Source organism: Hordeum vulgare, chromosome 7H (genome assembly GCF_904849725.1).
Source record: "Hordeum vulgare subsp. vulgare chromosome 7H, MorexV3_pseudomolecules_assembly, whole genome shotgun sequence".
Classification (NCBI taxonomy): domain Eukaryota; kingdom Viridiplantae; phylum Streptophyta; class Magnoliopsida; order Poales; family Poaceae; genus Hordeum; species Hordeum vulgare.
In genome coordinates, this window is record NC_058524.1 from 440,297,402 (window position 1) to 440,316,972 (window position 19,571).

The 19,571-nt window shown below is 46.5% G+C and overlaps 1 protein-coding gene across 1 annotated transcript; it reads left to right on the plus strand.

The window, feature by feature from the left end:
- Positions 1–15,426: 15,426 nt before the first annotated feature.
- On the plus strand, positions 15,427–17,044 carry LOC123407113. The gene has a single exon (XM_045100166.1). It carries the CDS (start codon positions 15,707–15,709, stop codon positions 16,724–16,726), a length of 1,020 nt encoding a protein of 339 aa, XP_044956101.1. The 5' UTR covers positions 15,427–15,706; the 3' UTR covers positions 16,727–17,044.
- Positions 17,045–19,571: the final 2,527 nt, after the last annotated feature.

A 19,571-nucleotide genomic window follows, 5' to 3' on the forward strand; every position in this document is an offset into this window, starting at 1 on the left:
CCATCTCGGCATTCGTGTGGCACAAGACACCATCTATAATCTCCTCCGGCGGGGCCTGCGCAGCCTGGTAGTGCTCCCAGGAAAATCCTAGTGTAGGAACCTGACCCTCACCAGGCAACGTGACAAACCCCGGGAAATTTGTCCGGCAAAGCACACCAAGGATGGAGTTCGGCCTGCGGACTCCAAGAGGGTGTACCCATCCTCTGCAGTATGATAAGGTCAACGCATTAGATATTTGAACAAACTTGAAGGCAAAGGCTAAAAAAAGAGTAAATGTACTTACCTATCTCCTTCAGGTTTAATCACCGGCCTCTGCTCGCGGGTAGCCGGCGCGACCGGGAGACGTGTACTACCACACTTGTACACGGTGGCCCCGTCCACGTGCACATCACCCTCACTATCCGTAAGCTCATCCCCGCCATCCCCACCCCCTGAGCCACCCGGACCCTCGGTCCAATCCGACAACTCGATACGATCCGTCCAGGTCTCCCATCCGGGCCTCTCCACGTCGGGTGAAGCCTCCGAAACCGTAGTCTCGTGGGCCGAATGCACCTCGACCCAAGGCTGCTCCTGGACCGGAGTCTCATGGGACGAATGCCTGTCAACAACAGGCTCCTGGAACGGAGTCCCCGTAGCCTCCTCCGCAAACGGGTCGACCATAGTAGTCCTATGATCGGGTGAATGAGCTGGTGGTGGTGGCGAGGACGGCTCAACAGTCCTCCTGGATCTTCCACGGCCACCACCTCTCCCTGTACACTTCCCCTTCTTCCCTACCCGAACAACACCTCTCCCAGTGGGCAATGCCGCCAACGAAGAAGAACCCATGGGTGGTGTTGACAGACTGTCTGCCAAGGCTCTACGGAGAGATAGGGGTGGAAGGGAAGTACCACCCCTCGTGCGGGGCGCGTGGGAAGAACCCGTCGAGCGATCTGGACCAGCGCCCACCATCTTTCCACACCTGGTGACCTGCCATGATAAAGATTAAAAGAAATTAGTACAACATAAAAAAATTGAATAACTGACATGAATAATAATATGTACATGAATAATAAAGATTAAAATATATATAATTTAAGTTGTGAATCTTACAAACTAATAATCATCATCAATAAATGCATCATCATCATCACTATCACGCATGTCTTCATGAATGACGTGCTCGTCGGGTTCAACGGCGTGAAGTTGTGAAAGGCCTTCCTTTAATCGTTGAAGCATTGACAGGTCATCCGCATCAGTACCCTCTACGAGTTCCAGGTCTTCTGCTTCCGGCTCAGGGCTGGAGTCGGATTCATTGTCGCTGTCTACTTCCATGTTCTTGGGTTAAGCACGGTGGTTCTTGAAACGTTTCTTGGAAAGACGTGTTTCTTGGAAGAGTTCTCCATCATATGTGTCTGGGTTAATGTGAGGTTCATAATCCTGTTCATTTGGGAGAGGTGGTTTGGCATGTGGCGGCACTTCATAAACAACATACCAACCTTCCAGATTCTTATCCGTTTGGCATGCCCACGGTAGATAGAAAACTTGGGTCGCCTGTTGAACCGTAATATAGACATCGGGAACATCTAAATCGGTGTTTGTATTGATTTTGACTAGTCCTATATGTTCATGAGTCCTTCTAGTCTTCTTCGGCTGGAACCAATAACATTTGAAGACTACGACGTTCGGTGGGTTTTCACCATAGAATTGAAGTTCATAAATTGCTTCAACTCTTCCATAATACTCGATAACACCTTCGCCGACAGCAGAGACACCACAATTTGTAGATTTCCGGTCAAACATAGATAGCTCTTTGCCAAAGGTACGAAAGAGATACCCGTTGATGTTGTATTTCTCAAATGAACGGACCTTATAGTCAAAACCATTAGCGACTTGTCTCAATTCGGCGTCCATAGACTCTGAATTAGCCTACAAGTTTAATACGAAACGATTGTTGCATTAGCCGCAAGTTAGACCAAGAAATGAAATGGTCCATTGTTGATAATTACCGTTTGTTTGAACCAAGAGATAAAACCGGGATAGCCGCCTCCTGTCTTTGACAGAAGCTCATACTCTTTGACGGAATCATTTTCGATCACCGCTCCATCCGAGAATTTGGCAACGTAACGGCTGTTTGAAATATCTGGGAATAAGAGCAGTTCAAATGAATTAGAAGTTACGCTAAAATGTGCCGAGAACTCACTCGATGTACGGCCGCACTTCTATTAGGTTGTTGAAGATATACAACCAAATGTTCCGCCATTCTTCGACATCCAACGTTATTGGTTTCGAAACACCGGCTGGTGCGAGCTTCCCTTTGAATAGGCTGAGGTTGGACCCACCTTTTTAGGGTCTGCATCATTGTGCCGAGGCTTCAGATTCTGCAAATGGTGACTTTTGGCTTCGTAGTGTGCTGTCACAAAGTTTGCCACCTCCTCAGTAATGAATGCCTCAGCCATCGATGCTTCAATTCTACGCTTATTTTTACATTTAGCTCGAAGGGTCTTCTGCATCCTCTCAATTGCATAGCACCAACGATCTTGCACGGGCCCACCCAATCTTGCCTCGGTCGGTAGATGTAAAATCAAATGCTGCATTGGATTAAAGAAGCCCGATGGAAAGATCTTCTCTAACTTGCACAACAACTCCGGTGCAAACTCCTCCATGTCTTCTACCATGCCAGGCGACAATTCTTTCGCACAAAGAACATGGAAGAAATAGCTCAGCTCCGCCAGTACTAGCCATTCATCCTCAGGAATAAAGCCACGTAACATCACCGGCATTACCCGCTCTAGCCATATGTGCCAATCATGACTCTTGATACCAAAGATTTTTAATTTTTCAAGACTCGCTCCCCTCTTTAGATTCGCTGCATACCCATCAGGGAACATCAAGTGCATTTTGACCCACAAGATAATTTCCCTCATAGCTGGCCTTCCAAGATTGAACCAGGCCTTTGGCTTCGACCACTTCTGCTTTCCTTTGCCTTCTCGCATGTTTTGTAACGGTCTATGACATAGTGTCTCTTGATCGACTCTAGCCTTAATATTATCCTTTGTCTTCCCATCTATGTCGAACAATGTACCAAAAATGGCCTCTCCGATATTCTTTTCAGTGTGCATCATGTCGATATTGTGTGGAAGAAGGAGGTCTTTGAAGTAAGGCAGATCCCAGAAGCATGGCTTGTGAGTCGAGGCGTGTTTCGAATAATACCCCTTGAAATACCCTGGATGCTCTGGATCAGGCTCGAGGGCATTTAACTGATCCAGGATCTGTTGGCCTGTGAATGCAGGTGGTGCCAAGTTTTTGACAACTTTACCTTTGGTAAAGTTCTTCTAGTCTTTTCTGAACTGATGGTCAGGATCCAGGAACTGTCTATGCAAGTCAAAGCAAGAATACTTCCGACCCTCTTGCAACCAATGAAACTGAAGAGCTGCCTTGCATTGGGGGCACGAGAACCTTCCATGCACACACCATCCAGAGAATAGCGCATACGCTGGCAAGTCATGCATAGAGTACATGTACCACACATGCATTTTGAAGTTTTCTTTTCTAGCGGCATCGTATGTCTTGACCCCATTATCCCAAGCTTCTTCCAATTCATCCTTAAGCGGTTGCAGGTACACATTCATATTCTTCCCCAGATAATTGGGCCCTGGAATTATCAACGTCAGAAATATGTTCTTTCTTTGCATAATCTGCCCGGGGGGGTGGGATTGAGTGGAATGACAAATATAGGCCAACAACTGTATTGGGTTGCCGTCATGCCGAAGGGATTAAAACCATCCGTGGCGGCGCAGACTCGAGGATTCCTTGGATCTGCCGCTTTATCCTGATGCAATCCATCGAAATGTTTCCACGCTCCCCCATCCGATGTGTGTACCATCATCTTATTCCCATACGCATCTAGTTCGGTTCTTTTGCCCAATTTGTGCCATGTCATCTATCTGGCTGTCTCTTCGACCATGAAAAGACGTTGAAGTCTTGGTACGATTGCCATATACCAAAGAACACTAACTGCGATTTTGGTCTGCCTCTTCTCACCCATATCGTTGTCTACCACAAGATACCTGCAAGACTCGCAATTGGGACAATAGTCCAAGTGTGCATACTCCTTCCTAAATAAGACACATCCTTTCTCACATGCATCTATCTTCTCATAGGGCATCTTAAGTACACGAAGTATTTTGTCCGACTGGTACAGGTTTGCAGGCATGACATGGCCTTTGGGTAGGAAGCGTCCAAATAGTGTCATCATCGCGTCGTAGCATTCTCTTCCCAAGTTGAACTGAGCCTTCAGAGCCATTACTTGTGCAATTTCATCCAGCTGACAGAGCTCAGTGTGCTCATGGAGAGGACGTTTTGAAGACTCCAACATTTCATAAAAGGCCTTTGCAGATTCCTCCATCTCATCGTCCGAATCCTGAGCATCATCAAAGTCTTGCACCATGTCTTCGATCCCGGTACCATGCTCGTCCGTGCAACGACGGACCACCTCAGCTCTTGTGCGTTGTATAGACTCACCATGAAATGTCCACACCGTATAATTAGGCTTAAAACCCCTCCTCTGCAGGTGTTTAATCATTACAACCTCTGTCGTCTTTTTATAGTTGTCGCATCCAGGACATGGGCAATAGTTTCTTTCCTGGCCATTTGCGAATGCGGCTTTCACAAATTCCTTTGTTTTTACATACCATTCTTTTGCCATCTCTTTCTGACTAGGGTGAACGGTATACATCCATGCACGATCACTCATCTTGCGTAGCTACTAAAGGCAGAAGAAATATATTTATATATAATTTAGCATTTATATTCATCGGTTAATCAGGTTCGCCATTTTTATTACGTCTAGGCAACCTACACGCTAATAGGTAAAGAAAGGTCCTAATCCCACCCGAGTATGTGTAGATTGGGTTCGTTTTCCCATGCTCTGCTCCGGATCCAACGCAAAATTTTGGCAGCACCTCCCCGCTGTTCTCCTGATACACGTCTCCGCAATAAACAGAGAGGATGTGCATCCGGAGAAAAACAGGGAGGCACTGACGAAATTCCGCATCAGATCCAGAGCACAGCATACGGGAAAACGAACCCAATCTACACATACTCAGGTTGTCCATGGACAATGTTGGACAATTCGAAAGGATGGCGGTTATAAATATGCAAAGACATGCATATTTATAGATGTCGCCCTTTCAAACGGGAGACACATACTGGTCACGCATACTGATAAATTAATTTAATTACCTAAATCTAGAAAGTTTCATCCGGAAACCGAGCCACAGTAAATGAAGGGGCGGGGAGGAGATGAAATTTGTACTGACCCACGAATGCAGGGGCGGAGCTCCTACAACACACGGGCAGGTCTTCGCACAGCAGACCTCACAGCGACGATACAACTATCACATGTAAATCCACCCGATCAACACAAATATTCTAATTATGTCGTTTTAGAGGAAAACAAGTTAAGAATATAATATTCATGAGCTAACCAAGGTTTTTATGCCATTCTGTAGCTAAATGCGCTAATTATCTCATTGTTGGGGAAAATAAGGTGAGGAGAATAAGATAGAGGAGAAGAAAGAGGAGGAGGAGGAGAAGAAGAAGAAATCAATAAGAAGGAGAAGGAGGAGGAGGAGAAGAAGGAGGAGGAGAAGGTATTCTTCTTCTCTTCTTCTCTTCTTCTTCTCTTCTTCTTCTCTTCTTCTTTTCTTCTTCTCCTTCTTATTTTTGTCTTCTCCTCCTCCTCTTCTTCTTCTTCTTCTCCTCCTCCTCTTCTCCTCTTCTCCTCCTCTTCCTCTTCTTCTTCTTCCTATTATTTCTATTAAGCTAACTAACTAACTAACCAAGCTAACTAAACCTATCGCTAAACCTAGATAGCACTAAACAGCAAAAAAACAGAATCTACCACTAAGTAACTAAAAAAGAATCTAGCTACCACTAAATACCAAACAATAAAAATCAACTTCTTCTTTTTTCTCTTCTTCTCCTTCTTATTTTTTTCTTATTCTCTTCTTCTCTTCTTCTTCTCTTCTTCTTTACTTCTTCTCCTTCTTATTTTTTCTTCTCTTCTTCTTCTTCTTCTTCTCCTTATTTTTTATTCTCCTCTTCTTCTTCTTCTTTTTCTTCTTCTTCTTCTTCTTCTTCTTCTTCTTCTTCTTCTTCTTCTTCTTCTTCTTTTTCTTCTCCTCCTCCTCCTCCTCCTACTCCTCTTCTTCTTCTCCTCTTATCGTCCTCCTCCTCCTCCTCATCTCCTCTTCTCCTCCTCCACCTAACTAACCAAGCTAACTAACTAACCTAACTAAAACTACTAACCTAACTAAATCTACCGCTAAAACTACTAACAATAATCTAGCTACCACTAATTAACAAAACAAAACAAAACAAAATCTGTAAATTAGCAAAAAAAGAAAAAAAGGACTCACCGGAGGGGGCGGCTGGGGAGGAGGAGGGTGCGACGATGGAGGAGACGGCGGTGGTGGCGGAGGGGGTGGTGGTGGAGAAGGGGCAAGCACCGACGGCGGTGGTGGAGGAGGAGGTCCTCGGGAGGAGGAGGGGGCGTGGTGGAGGAGGGGGCGCAGGGAGGAGGGGGCGCAGGAAGGCCGGAGGAGGGCGCAGGGAGGCCGGAGGAGGAGGGGGCGGCGACGCAGGGAGGCCGGAGGCCGGAGAAGGGAGGAGGAGGGGGCGCAGGGAGGCTGGAGGAGGAGGGGGCGCAGGGAGGCCGGAGGAGGAGGGGTGGCGGCGCGGGGAGGCTGGAGGAGGGCACGACGGCGGTGGTGGTGTCGGGGGTGAGAGAGAGGGGTTGGGGTGGCCGTTAGGGGTGAGAGAGAGGCGCATGGGGGTGGGGCTAACGGCCGTTAGGGGGCACCCTCTTTGTCGTCCGCCTCCCGACGACACAGAGAAGAAAAGCGGACGACAAAGAGAGAGGCCGTTAGGGGGGAGAGAGGGGCTGCGGGGTGGGCCGCCCTTGCTCTTTGCCTTCTGCCTGAATGCTCTTTGCTGTGAGCTGGCAGACGGCAAAGAGTTGGCTGATGGCAAATAGTACCTTTGGCATCAGCCTGCTCTTTGCCCTCTGGTTTCTGGTAGCTGATGGCAAAGAGGGTCTTTGCCATCAGCCAGCAGATGACAAAGAAGCAGCAGATGGCAAAAAACTGTTCTCCAGTAGTGAGATCCTAATGACATGCCACTATCTTCCTTGATTGAGAGTAGCAACGCTAGTTTGGACGTGAATTTTGTTGGTAGGAACAATTTTGGCAACAACAATGCTTTTAGAGGAAACTATGTTCCTAGGCCTTTTCCTAGTAACTCCTCTAACAATTATGGCAATTCCTACAACAACACTTATGGAAATCACAAAAAATTACCCTCTGATTTAGAGAGTAATATCAAAGAGTTCATCAACTCTCAAAAGATTTTCAATGCGTCCATAGAGGAAAAACTACTCAAATAGACGATTTGGCTAAGAGAGTTGATAGGATGTCTTGTGATATTGATGCCTTGAAAGTTAGATGCGCTCCTCCCAAGGTCAACTTGGATGAAACTTTGAAAGCTATGCGTGTCTCCATGAATGAGAGCAAAGAAAGAACCGCCCAAATTCACGCTAGGCATGAATGGTTTAAAAGGGTGCATTCTAGTGATGCAAATCACGAAGATCTTAAAGTGCTTGGTGTGTCTCCTCTTGAATCTTTGTTTTCGCATGTCAAACCTTTTGATGGAGGGGCTGGATATGAATCCACTTTGGTTGAAAAACGCCCAATGATTCGAAGTCCACCTATCTTGATGATGAAGGTGTGGAGAGTGGAGTAGAAGAAATCAAAATTTTGGGTAGTAATGAAACTCCCACTTTGGATTTCAAGGAATTCAATTATGATAATTGCTCCTTGTTTGAATGCATTTCTTTGATGCAATCCATTGCAAACTCTCCACATGCTTATAGCCAAAGCGAAGCCTTTACCGCGCATATCGTAGATGCTATGATGAAATATCTTGAAGAGAAGCTCGAACTAGAAGTCTCTATACCTAGAAAACTTCATGATGAGTGGGAACCTACGATCAAAATCAAGATCAAAAACTATGAGTGCAATGGTTTGTGTGATTTGGGTGCTAGTGTTTCCGCGATTCCAAAGTCTTTATGTGATATTCTTGGTTTTCATGAGATTGAAGAGTGTTCTCTTAATTTGCATCTTGCGGATTCTACTGTCAAGAAACCCATGGGAAGGATAGATGATGTTCTTATTGTTGCAAATAAGAACTATGTACCCGTGGATTTCATTGTACTTGACATAGATTGCAATCCTTCATGTCCCATTATTCTTGGTAGACCTTTCCTAAGGACTATTGGTGCTATCATCGATATGAAGGAAGGGAATATTATATTTCAATTTCCTTTGAAGAAGGGCATGGAGCACTTTCCTAGAAAGAAAATAAGATTGCCTTATGAATCTATGATGAGGGCTACTTATGGTTTGAGCACCAAAGATGACTATACGTGATTCCATCACCTTTCGCCTAGCTAAGGGCGTTAAACAAAAGCGCTTGCTGGGAGGCAACCCAACGAATCTATCCTTTTTCTTTCTGTTTTGGTTTTCCACACTTTCATAATTCTGTTATGATTGTGTTTTTGTGTTTCTTTTTTGCGTTTGTGCCAAGCAAAACCGTTATGATTAGTCTTGGGGATGATTGTTTGTTCATGCTGTAAAAGACAGAAACTTTCTGCTCACGAAAAGAATTTTCTTTTTTTTCTGTAAGAGCTTTTGAGTTGATTCTTTTTGCTGCTGATTGCTACACAAATTCTTCAGACTGTCGTAATTTTTCAGAATTTGTGAAGTACCAGAAGTATACGAAATACACAAATTGCTACACACTCGTCTGTTGTTAACAAATTCTGTTTTTGTTGTGTTGGTTGCTTATTTTGATGAAACTATGGATAGTATCGGGTGGGGGGGGGGTATTAGCCATGGAAGATTGAAAATACAGTAACCCAACATCAGCATAAGTAGAATTTAAGATTGCTACAGTACCTAAGGAAGTGGTGGTTTGCTTTCTCATACTAATGTTATCACGAGTTTCTGTTTAAGTTTCGTGTTGTGAAGTTTTCAAGTTTTGGGTGAAGTTCTTATGGACAAAGAGATAAAGAGTGGCAAGAGCTCAAGCTTGGGGATTCCCAAGGCACCCCAAGAGATTCAAGGATGCCGTAAAAGCCTAAGCTTGGGGATGCCCCGGGAAGGCATCCCCTCTCTCGTCTTCAATCCATCGGTAATGTTACTTGGGGCTATATTTTTATTCACCACATGTTATGTGTTTTTGCTTGGAGCGTCTTGTATTGTAGGAGTATTTTATTTTTGTTGTGTCACAATCATCTTTTCTGCACTCCTAGAGAGAGAGACATGCACTCACCGTGATTTTGTCAAGCTTCACTTATATCTTTTTGTAGACAATTCAGCTCACATGTGCTTCACTTATATCTTTTGAGCTAGATACTTTTGCTCTATGTGCTTCACTTATATCTTTTAGAGCACAGCGGTGCGTGGACTGGTAGTTGATCTATGCTTTGAAAGTAGTCTCAAAAGGTGTAGTTATCCAAAGGGATACGAAAACTTCCACCTTCATGTGCACTGAATAGTTAGAGAAGTTTGATTCATCTCAATTAGATTTGAGTTGTGGTTATGGTAATATTGAAGTTATGCTAGTAAGGTGTTGTGGATCTAGAAATACTTGTGTTGAAGTTAGTGATTCCCGTAGCATGCACGTATGGTGAACCGCTATGTGATGAAATCTGAGCATGATTAGTCTATTGATTGTCATCCATTGCGTGGCGGTCGGGATCGCGCGATGGTTTATACCTACCAACCCTTCCCCTAGGAGTATGCGTTGAATGCTTTGTTTCGATTACTAATAAAACTTTTGCAACAAGTATATGAATTCTTCATGACTAATGCTGAGTCCATGGTTTAGATGCACTTTCACCTTCCACCATCACTATCTTCTTAGTGCCGTGCAACTTTCGCCGGTGCACAAAACCCATCATTAGCCTCCCTCAAAACAGCCACCATACCTACCTACTATGGATTTTTCAAAGTCATTCCGAGATATATTGCCATGCAACTACCACCATGACATGTGCCACCACGTCTACATTGCCATTGCATGATCGTAAGATATCTAGCATGATGTCTCCATTAATGTCTATGTCATGCTAGATCATTGCCACGGTACACTACCGAAGGCATTCCATATAGAGTCATCGTTGCTCTAAGTTTTGAGTTGAAAGTGTGATGATCATCATTAATGGATCATTGTCCCATGTGAGGAAATAAAAGAGGCCAAAGATGCCCACCAAGAAAAAGAGGCCAAAGAGCCCACCAAAAAAATAAAAAAAAATGAGAGAAAAAGAGAGAAGGGACAATGCTACCACCTTTCCACACTTGTGCATATTAAGCACCATGATCTTCATGATTGAGAGTCTCTCGTTTTGTCACCACCATATAGCTAGTGGGAAATTTTCATTATATAACTTGGCTTGTATATTCCAATGATAGGCTTCCTCCAAATTGCCTTAGGTCTTTGTGAGCAAGCAAGTTGGATGCACACCCACTAGTTTTCTTTAAGAGCTTTCACATACTCTTAGCTCTAGTGCATCATTTGTATGGCAATCCCTACTCATTCACATTGATATCTATTGATGAGCATCTCCATAGCTCATTGATATGCCTAGTTAATGTGATCATCTTCTCCTTATTTTGTCTTGCAACCTCCACCACACTCCACACCACTTATAGTGCTAAAACCATGGCTAACGCTCATGTATCGCGTGAGAGTTGAAAAGGTTTGAGAAAGTAAAGGTGTGAAACAATTACTTGGCCAATACCGGGGTTGTGCATGATTTAAATTCGTTGTGCAATGATGATAGAGCATAGCCAGACTATATGCTTTTATAGGGATAACTTCCTTTTGGCCTTGTTATTTTGAAAGTTCATGATTACCTTGCTAGTTTGCTTGAATTATTACTGTTTCCACGTCAATAGCAAACTATTGTTTTGAATCTAATGGATCTGCACATTCACGTCACATAAGAGGAGTTACAAAGGACATCTATGCTAGGTAGCATGAAAGCATCAAAAATTCATTCTTTATCACTTCCCTACTCGAGGACGAGCATGAGTTAAGCTTGGGGATGCTTGATGGTTTCATGTTGTTATCTTGTCATCTTTGGATGTTTTATGTACCTTTTATATCTTTTTTGGGACTAACTTATTAATTCAGTGCCAAGTGCCAGTTCCTGTTTTTTCTCTGTTTTTGGCTCTTTTCAGATCTGATTTTGGAATGGAGTCCAAACGGAATAAAATCCCTGAAATGATTTTTTCCAGAACGAAAGAAGATCAGGGGGCTTGTGGGCCAAGCCAGGAGGGCTTCAGGGAGCCCACAAGCCCCCACTCCGCCACCAGGGGGCGGCGGTGGGCAGGCTTGTGGCCTCCCTGGCGCCCCCTGACCTAGATCCCGCGCCTATATATTCCCTAAAATACAGAAAAATCAAGGGATCCACGAAAATACTTTTCCGCCGCTCCAAGCTTCCGTTTCTGCGAGATCTCATCTGGAGACCCTTCCCGGTGCCCTGTCGGAGGGGACTTTGGAGTTGGAGGGCTTCTTCATCATCATCATCGCCCCTCCAATGAATCGTGAGTAGTTCACTTCAGACCTATGGGTCCGTAGTTAGTACCTAGATGGCTTCTTCTCTCTCTTGGATCTTTAATACAAAGTTGTCCATGATCTTCATGGAGATCTATCTGATGTAATCTTCTTTGGCGGTGTGTTTGTCGAGATCCGATGAATTGTGGATTTGTGATCAGATTATCTATGATATATATTTGAGTCTTTGCTGATTTCTTATATGCATGATTTGATATCCTTGTAAGTCTCTCCTAGTCTTGGTTTTTTTCTGGCCAACTAGATCTACGATTCTTGCAATGGGAGAAGTGCTTGGTTTTGGGTTCTTACCGTGTGGTGACCTTTCCCAGTGACAGTAAGGGCAGCAAGGCACACATCGTGTAGTTGCCATCAAGGGTAACAAGGTGGGCTCTGTCGTAGATATGAGATTGTCCATCTACATCATGTCATCTTGCTTAAGGCATTACTGTGTTCTTTTGGACTTAATACACTAGATGCATGCTGGATAGCGGTCGACGTGTGGAGTAATAGTAGTAGATGCAGAAAGTATTGGTCTACTTGTTTTGGACGTGATGCCTATAGATATAATCATTGCCATAGATGACGTCACGACTTTGCGCGGTTCTATCAATTGCTCGACAGTAATTTGTTCACCCACCGTCTACTTGCTTTCATGAGAGAAGCCACTAGTAAACACTACGGCCCCCGAGTCTATTCACATCTATTGTTTCCACTTTCACTTTTACTTTGCTTTGTTACTTTGTTGCTTTCAGTTCTCACTTGCCGAACTATCTATAAGGGATTGACAACGCCTTCATAGCGTTGGGAGCAAGCTTTTTGTGTTTGTGCAGGCACTTGTGATACTCCTTCATTGGATCGATACCTTGGTTCTCAAACTGAGGGAAATACTTACCACCGCTGTGCTACATCACCCTTTCCGCTTCGAGGGAACACCAACGCAAGGCTCCAAGGCCACGGGGGAAATCCTTTGCATATTTTCCTAGGAAGTCCCTTAAGGCGTAGCCGTAGCAGAAGGATTCCTGGTGGCGTTGCTGAGGAGTATCAAGCAACACTCCTATTTCTGGCGCCGTTGGAAGGTCTTTTGTTGGAGTAGCACCCATTAAAACTAACTCGATTACATGAATGATCTCATCCAACCCATCACCGTCCAGCGAGCCTACGATGAGATTACTCACGAACGATGAAGAGCATCATGAAATTGGCGATGAAGGAAGGGTGGTGATGACGATGGCGACGATCTCCCCTCTCCGGAGCCTAGAACGTACTCCAAATCTTCCCTCCAGAGGAAGAACACGTGGTGGCGGCGCCTCCGTATTATAAAACGCGATGAACTCTTCTTCTTGATTTTTTTCTGGACGAAAGGGACTAAATAGAGCTGGAGTTGGAGGCGGTGGAGCCCCAAGGCCCCCACAAGCCTATTAGGCGCGATCAGGGGGGTCACGCCTCCTAGGCTTGTGGGCTCCTCGCTCCACGCCTCCGGTTGATTCTTGCGCCAATATTTTTTATATATTGCACAAAAAATCCTCGTAAATTTCCAGGTCATTTCGAGAACTTTTATTTCTGTGCAAAAATAACACCATGGCAATTCTGCTGAAAACATCGTTAGTCCAGGTTAGTTCCATTCAAATCATGCAAATTAGAGTCGAAAACAAAGGCAAAAGAGTTTGGAAAAGTAGATACGATGGAGACGTATCATTGGTTCCTCCGGTCTCTAGTGTCAATATTATTTATTCCAAGTGGGTCTTCAAGGTCAAGAAACATAGTGATGATTCTATTGAGCAGTACAAAGCATGGTTAGTGGCAAAGGGCTTCAAACAACGGTATGGTCTTGAGTATGAGGATACATTCAGCCCAGTAGTGAAACCGACTACGATTCGGCTCCTACTCTCCTTGGCTGTTACTCGAGGCTGGTCTCTTCGTCAGTTGGATGTCCATAATGCTTTTCTTCATGTGTTCCCGTTGAGGAGGTTTATATGCGCCAGCCTCCAGGGTTCGTTGATCCTGGACGTCCTTATCATCTGTGTTGTCTGGTCAAGGTGCTCTATGGGCTAAAATAGGCTCCTCGTGCATGGCATGCTCGGCTGGGTTCCACTCTTCGGGCTCTTGGTCTTGTTCCCTCTACTGCTGACACATCGTTGTTTCTTCTTCAATGCCCTGAGGTGACGATGTATCTACTGGTTTATATTGATGGTATCATCCTTGTTAGCTCTTCAGATGCTATTGCTGATCGTCTTCTGTCTGCTCTCGGTGGCGAGTTTGCGGTGAAGGACTTGGACACTTTGCATTACTTTCTTGGCTTAGAGGTTGCTAGGTTCTCTACTAGTTTGACTCTCTCACAGAGCATAGGTACTCTCTGGATCTGTTGCACCGTGCTATTATGCTCAACTGCAAATCTGTTGCTACTCCTATGCGTGTCACTCACTGTTTATCAACCCTTGATGGAGATCCTCTCAGTCCTGATGATGTCATTGAGTACCGTAGTGTTGTTGTTGGGGGGGGGGCTACAGTACTTGACTATCACTCGACTTGACCTCTCGTATGCAGTGAATAGTGTGTGTTAGTATCTTCATGCTCCACGGACTGCCCATTGGTCAGCTGTCAAGCGCATTCTTCGCTATGTCCGCCTCACTGCCTCGTACGACCCGCTTCTTCAGCGTGCAACGTCCTATCAGCTTTCAGCGTTTTCTGATACGGATTGGGCTAGGAGTCCTGATGATAGACGATCCACGGGGGATATGCAGTCTTTCTTGGTTCTAACTTGATCGTCTGGAGTGCTCGCAAATAGCCTATAGTGTCTCGCAACAGTACTGAGGCTGAGTACAAGACGGTTGCTAATGCCACAACTGAGATTATTTGGGTACAGTCTCTGTTGAGAGAACTCGGCATCTCCCAAGCTCAACCACCTGTCCTTTGGTGTGACAACATCGATGCTATATACCTGTCATCCAATCGAGTGTTCCATGCCTGAAAGAAACACATCAAGGTTGATTGTTATTTTGTGAGGAAACATTTTACACAGAAGTTACTACACATCAAGTTCATCTCTTCTAAAGATTAACTTGCTGATATCTTCATGAAGCCGCTATCACACCCACAGTTTGTAGATTATAGGCTTAATCTTAACTTGCTTTATACCTTAAGCTACAGTTAAGATCGAGCGAGGGTGTTAGACTGTATATCTGCAACATACATCTTTATACGCCTTATATATATATGAGATAGCCGGACCCATCGAAGAATGTCGAGCAGTTTCCAAAATCTAAGTTTTATAATATACTCCATTTGTAAAGAAATATAAAAACATGATAATATAAGAGCGTTTACAGATGAAGTAGACACTAAAGCTCATCAATTCCAGTGGCTAGCCACTAGCGGTCACCTGGATCTCTCACACGTGCACTTCTTTTGTTGGAAATTTTCACTGCTTGTACCACTCGCTGCTGGCGGCAAGTCGGAGGAGCGCCCCGTGCGTCGCTCATCTATTTGAGGCAAATTAGCGTCAAATAGACTGGTGAGCCAGGCCCATATTGGCCTAGTACTGGCGAGCCAGGCCCAGAACGAACAACGGTAACTTTGCCCCACGGCGGTCGGAGCTGAAGCAGTCAAGAGTCAATGATCACATTTTTGCGCTGAAAATGAAAAAAAAAAACTCGTGATTTCGCGGAAGCAAGGAACACGCGTCGCCCCGCTTCATCCGTGGGTCTGTCGGTCGGTTTCTGCAACCACAAGCGTGTGTGCGGGTGCCGGGTCGCTTGCTTCCTTCGCCGCGAGGCTCCGCTCAGCCAACCCAGCTTGACCCAATCAAACTCGTCACGCACGTCAACCATCCTCAAATCCCCAAATCCATCGAGCTCTCTCCCTTCTCTTGCTTCTTCTCCAGCCCTCCCTTTCCTTCCCACGCGAACAAAAGAATCCAAAAATCCCCAAATCCCCCCCTCCCCTTCCACGCGTGCTACGCCCTCAATCCCCAATTCCCCACGCGGCCGGCCTCCCCACCAGCTCCCCCCAGCTCGGATCTCCGCCGCCAGCAGCTCCGGCGTAAGAGGCCATGGAGTGCGAGCCCGAGGAGCTGCAGTTCTTGGGCCCCGTCGGCATCTACCGGGAGTCGGTGGCCATCCTGCGCGCACACCGCCCGCTCTACGCCCGCATCGCCGCCGCCTTCGTCCTCCCGCTCTCCGCGCTCTTCCTCGCCCACATCGCCATCTCCCACGCCCTCTTCTCCACCATCGACTCCGACGACTCCGCCCTCGAGTCCTCCGCTCCCGGGACCGCCTCCCAGCAGCGGATCCTCCAGAGGCTCGGCGCCGACTGGGCCGCCCTCGTCCTCTTCAAGGCCGCCTACCTCCTCGCGCTGCTCCTCTTCTCGCTCCTCTCCACCGCCGCCGCCGTCTTCTCCGTCGCCTCCGTCTACTCCGCCAAGCACGACGCGCTCACCTTCCCGCGGGTGCTCTCCGTCGTGCCCCGCGTCTGGCGCCGCCTCGCGGCCACCTTCCTCGCCGCCTTCGCGCTCCTCTTCGCCTACCACCTCGTCTTCGTCGTCGTCTTCATCGCGCTCCTCGTCGCCACCGACAACGGCTCCACCCTCGCCGGGCTCCTCGCCTTCGTCGTCGCCATCGCCTACCTGGTCGGGCTCGTCTACCTCAGCGTCGTCTGGCACCTCGCCAGCGTCGTCTCGGTGCTCGAGGACTACAAGGGGTTCCAGGCCATGCGCAAGAGCAAGGCGCTCATCCAGGGGAAGCTCTGGACCGTCGTGTTCATCTTCGTCACGCTCAACCTCGTCTTCGTCGTCGTGGAGTTCGCCTTCCGCGCCTGGATCGTCCAGGGCGCGCGCCACGGTCTCGGCGCGGGAGGGAGGCTGCTCCTGGGCCTCGTCATCCTGGCTGCGCTCTGCTCGGTCGTCATGGTGGCGCTCGTGGTACAGACGGTGGTGTACCTGGTGTGCAAGAGCTACCACCACGAGAGCATCGACAAGAGCAACATCTCCGACCACCTCGAGGTCTACCTCGGCGACTACGTCCCGCTCAAGGCCAGCGACGTGCAGATGCAGCACTTCGGCGACGAGGTCTGACCCCTCCCAAAGATCGACCTGCTTCTCTTTGCTCTCTTCTCTGTAATACCACTACTAGTCTAGTCACACAGGAATTGGTACAATTCCATTGCTGGTCATTTATATACCCAAAACAAAACGAGATGGGAAGGAAGCTGAAGAGAAGTAGGATCATTTGATCAGCAGTTTCTCAGTAATTATACTCAGCTTTGCTATGACACGAGGGACAGTTGGATGTTGCTTGTAGTAATTTGTAATGGAGGGATGGGAGTACATGCTAGCTTGATCGCTTGTGTGTACACTGAAACGAATGAGGACATGTTGTGTTAATTATGGATAGCTCACTGCGCCACTCTTATCATCGTTTGAAGATTCTGCAATTAACTACACTACCTTGTGATTATGGGTGAGCTGAATGTAGTACTCCCTTCATCACAGCAGTATATTGGACGTATCTTACAGGGCTTTCAGACCTAGATGTTTTTCTATTGATAAGAAAAAACCGAGCTGACGAGCTGTAAAAGCGTCTAATTAATCATAAAACTGACACATTAGTAACCCCGTTCACTACCTTGTTCATAATAATCGTTTATTATCCATGCTAGAATTGTATTGATTGGAAACTCAAATACATGTGTGGATACGTAGACAACATACTGTCCTTAGTGAGCCTCTAGTTGACTAGTTCGTTGATCAAAGATGGTCAAGGTTTCCTGGTCATAGACAAGTGTTGTCACTTGATAACGAGATCACATCATTAGGAGAATCATGTGATGGACAAGACCCAAACTATGAACGTAGCATATTGATCGTGTCGTTTTATTGCTATTGTTTTCTGCATGTCAAGTATTTGTTCCTATGACCATGAGATCATATAACTCACTGGCACCGGAGGAATACCTTGTGTGCATCAAACGTCGCAACGTAACTGGGTGACTATAAAGGTGCTCTACAGGTATCTCCGAAGGTGTTCGTTGAGTTAGTATGGATCAAGACTGGGATTTGTCATCCCGTGTGACGGAGAGGTATCTCGGGACCCACACGGTAAAACAACATCACACACAAGCCTTGCAAACAATGTGACTAAATGTAAGTCACGTGATCTTGTATTACGGAACGAATAAAGAGACTTGCCGGTAACGAGATTGAAATAGGTATGCGGATACCGACGATCAAATATTCGGCAAGTAACATACCGAAGGACAAAGGGAATGACATACGGGATTATATAAATCCTTGACACTGAGGTTCAGCCGATAAGATCTTTGGAGAATATGTAGGATCCAATATGGGCATCCAGGTCTCGCTATTGGATATTGACCGAGGAGTGTCTCGGGTCATGTCTACATAGTTCTCGAACCCGCAGGGTCTGCACACTTAAGGTTCGATGATGTTTCGGTATAGTTGAGTTATAGATGTTGGTAACCGAAAGTTACTCGGAGGCTCAGATGAGATCCAGGACGTCACGAGGAGCTCCAGAATGGTCCAGAGGTAAAGATTGGTATATAGGAAGTCCTATTTTGGTCACCGAAAAAGTTTCAGGCTCATCGGTAGTGTACCGGGAGTGCTGGGAGGGGTGCCGGGGACCATCGGGAGGGGTGTCACGCCCCAAAGGGTCTCATGGGCTATGAGAAGAGATAAACCAGCCCCTAGTGGGCTGGAATAAGTTCCCACTAAGGCCCATAAGGTTTGAGAAGGAAAAAACACAAGGTGGAAAGAGTTTCCAAGTGGGAAGGTGGAATCCTACTCCAAGTAGGATTGGAGTAGGACTCCTCCACCTCCAATTTCGGCCAAACCTTGAGGGTTTGAGGCTGCCTCCTCCCCTCCCTCCCTTTTATATATACTAGAGGTATTGTGGGTGTTTGAGACACAACTTTGCCACGTGCTGCTCGACCCTATACCACGCAGTTTTTTCCTCTAGATCGTATTTCTGCGGAGCTTAGGCGAAGCCCTGCTGGGGTAGACCACCACTGGCGCACCGTCACGCTGCCGGAGAACTCTTCTACCACTCCGCCCCTCTTGCTGGATCAAGAAGGTGGAGATCGTCATCGAGCTGTACGTGTGCTGAACGCGGAGGCGCCGTCCGTTCGGCACTAGATCGGAACGGATCGTGAGACGGATTGCAAGACGGTTCATGCGACGGATCGCGAGACGGTTCATGGAACGGATCGCGGGACGGTTCGTGGGACGGATCGCGAGACGGTTCATGGGACGGTTCGTGGGGCTGATGTCAGCTGTGCTTCCCTTGCAACGGTGCCAGAAATTGTCGTGTCGACGGCACCAGGAATCCTTCAGCTGCGGCTACGCCTTAAGGGACTTCCTAGGCAAGTATGCAAAGGATTTCCCCCGTGGCCTTGGAGCCTTGCGTTGGTGTTCCCTCGAAGCGGAAAGGGTGATGTAGCACAGCGGTGGTAAGTATTTCCCTCAGTTTGAGAACCAAGGTATCAATCCAGTGAAGGAGTATCTCAAGATCCTACACAAACACAAAAGCTTGCTCCCAACGCTATGAAGGGGTTGTCAATCCCTTATAGATTGTTTGCCAAGTGAGTACTGAAAGCAACAAAGTAACAAAGCAAAGTAAAAGCGAGGTCTAAACGATGGATGTGAATAGACCCGGGGGCCGTAGTGTTTACTAGTGGCTTCTCTCCCGAAAGCAAGTAGACGGTGGGTGAACAAATTACCGTCGAACAATTGATAGAACCGCGCAAAGTCGTGAGGATATCTATGCAATGATTATATCTATAGGCATCACGTGCAAAACAAGTAGACCGATACTTTCTGCATCTACTACTATTACTCCACACGTCGACCGCTATCCAGCATGCATCTAGTGTATTAAGTCCATAAGAACAGAGTAATGCCTTAA

Coding starts and splice junctions, on each gene's coding strand:
- LOC123407113 (XM_045100166.1), top strand. CDS start 15,707: ATGGAGTGCGAGCCCGAGGAGCTGCAGTTCTTGGGCCCCGTCGGCATC.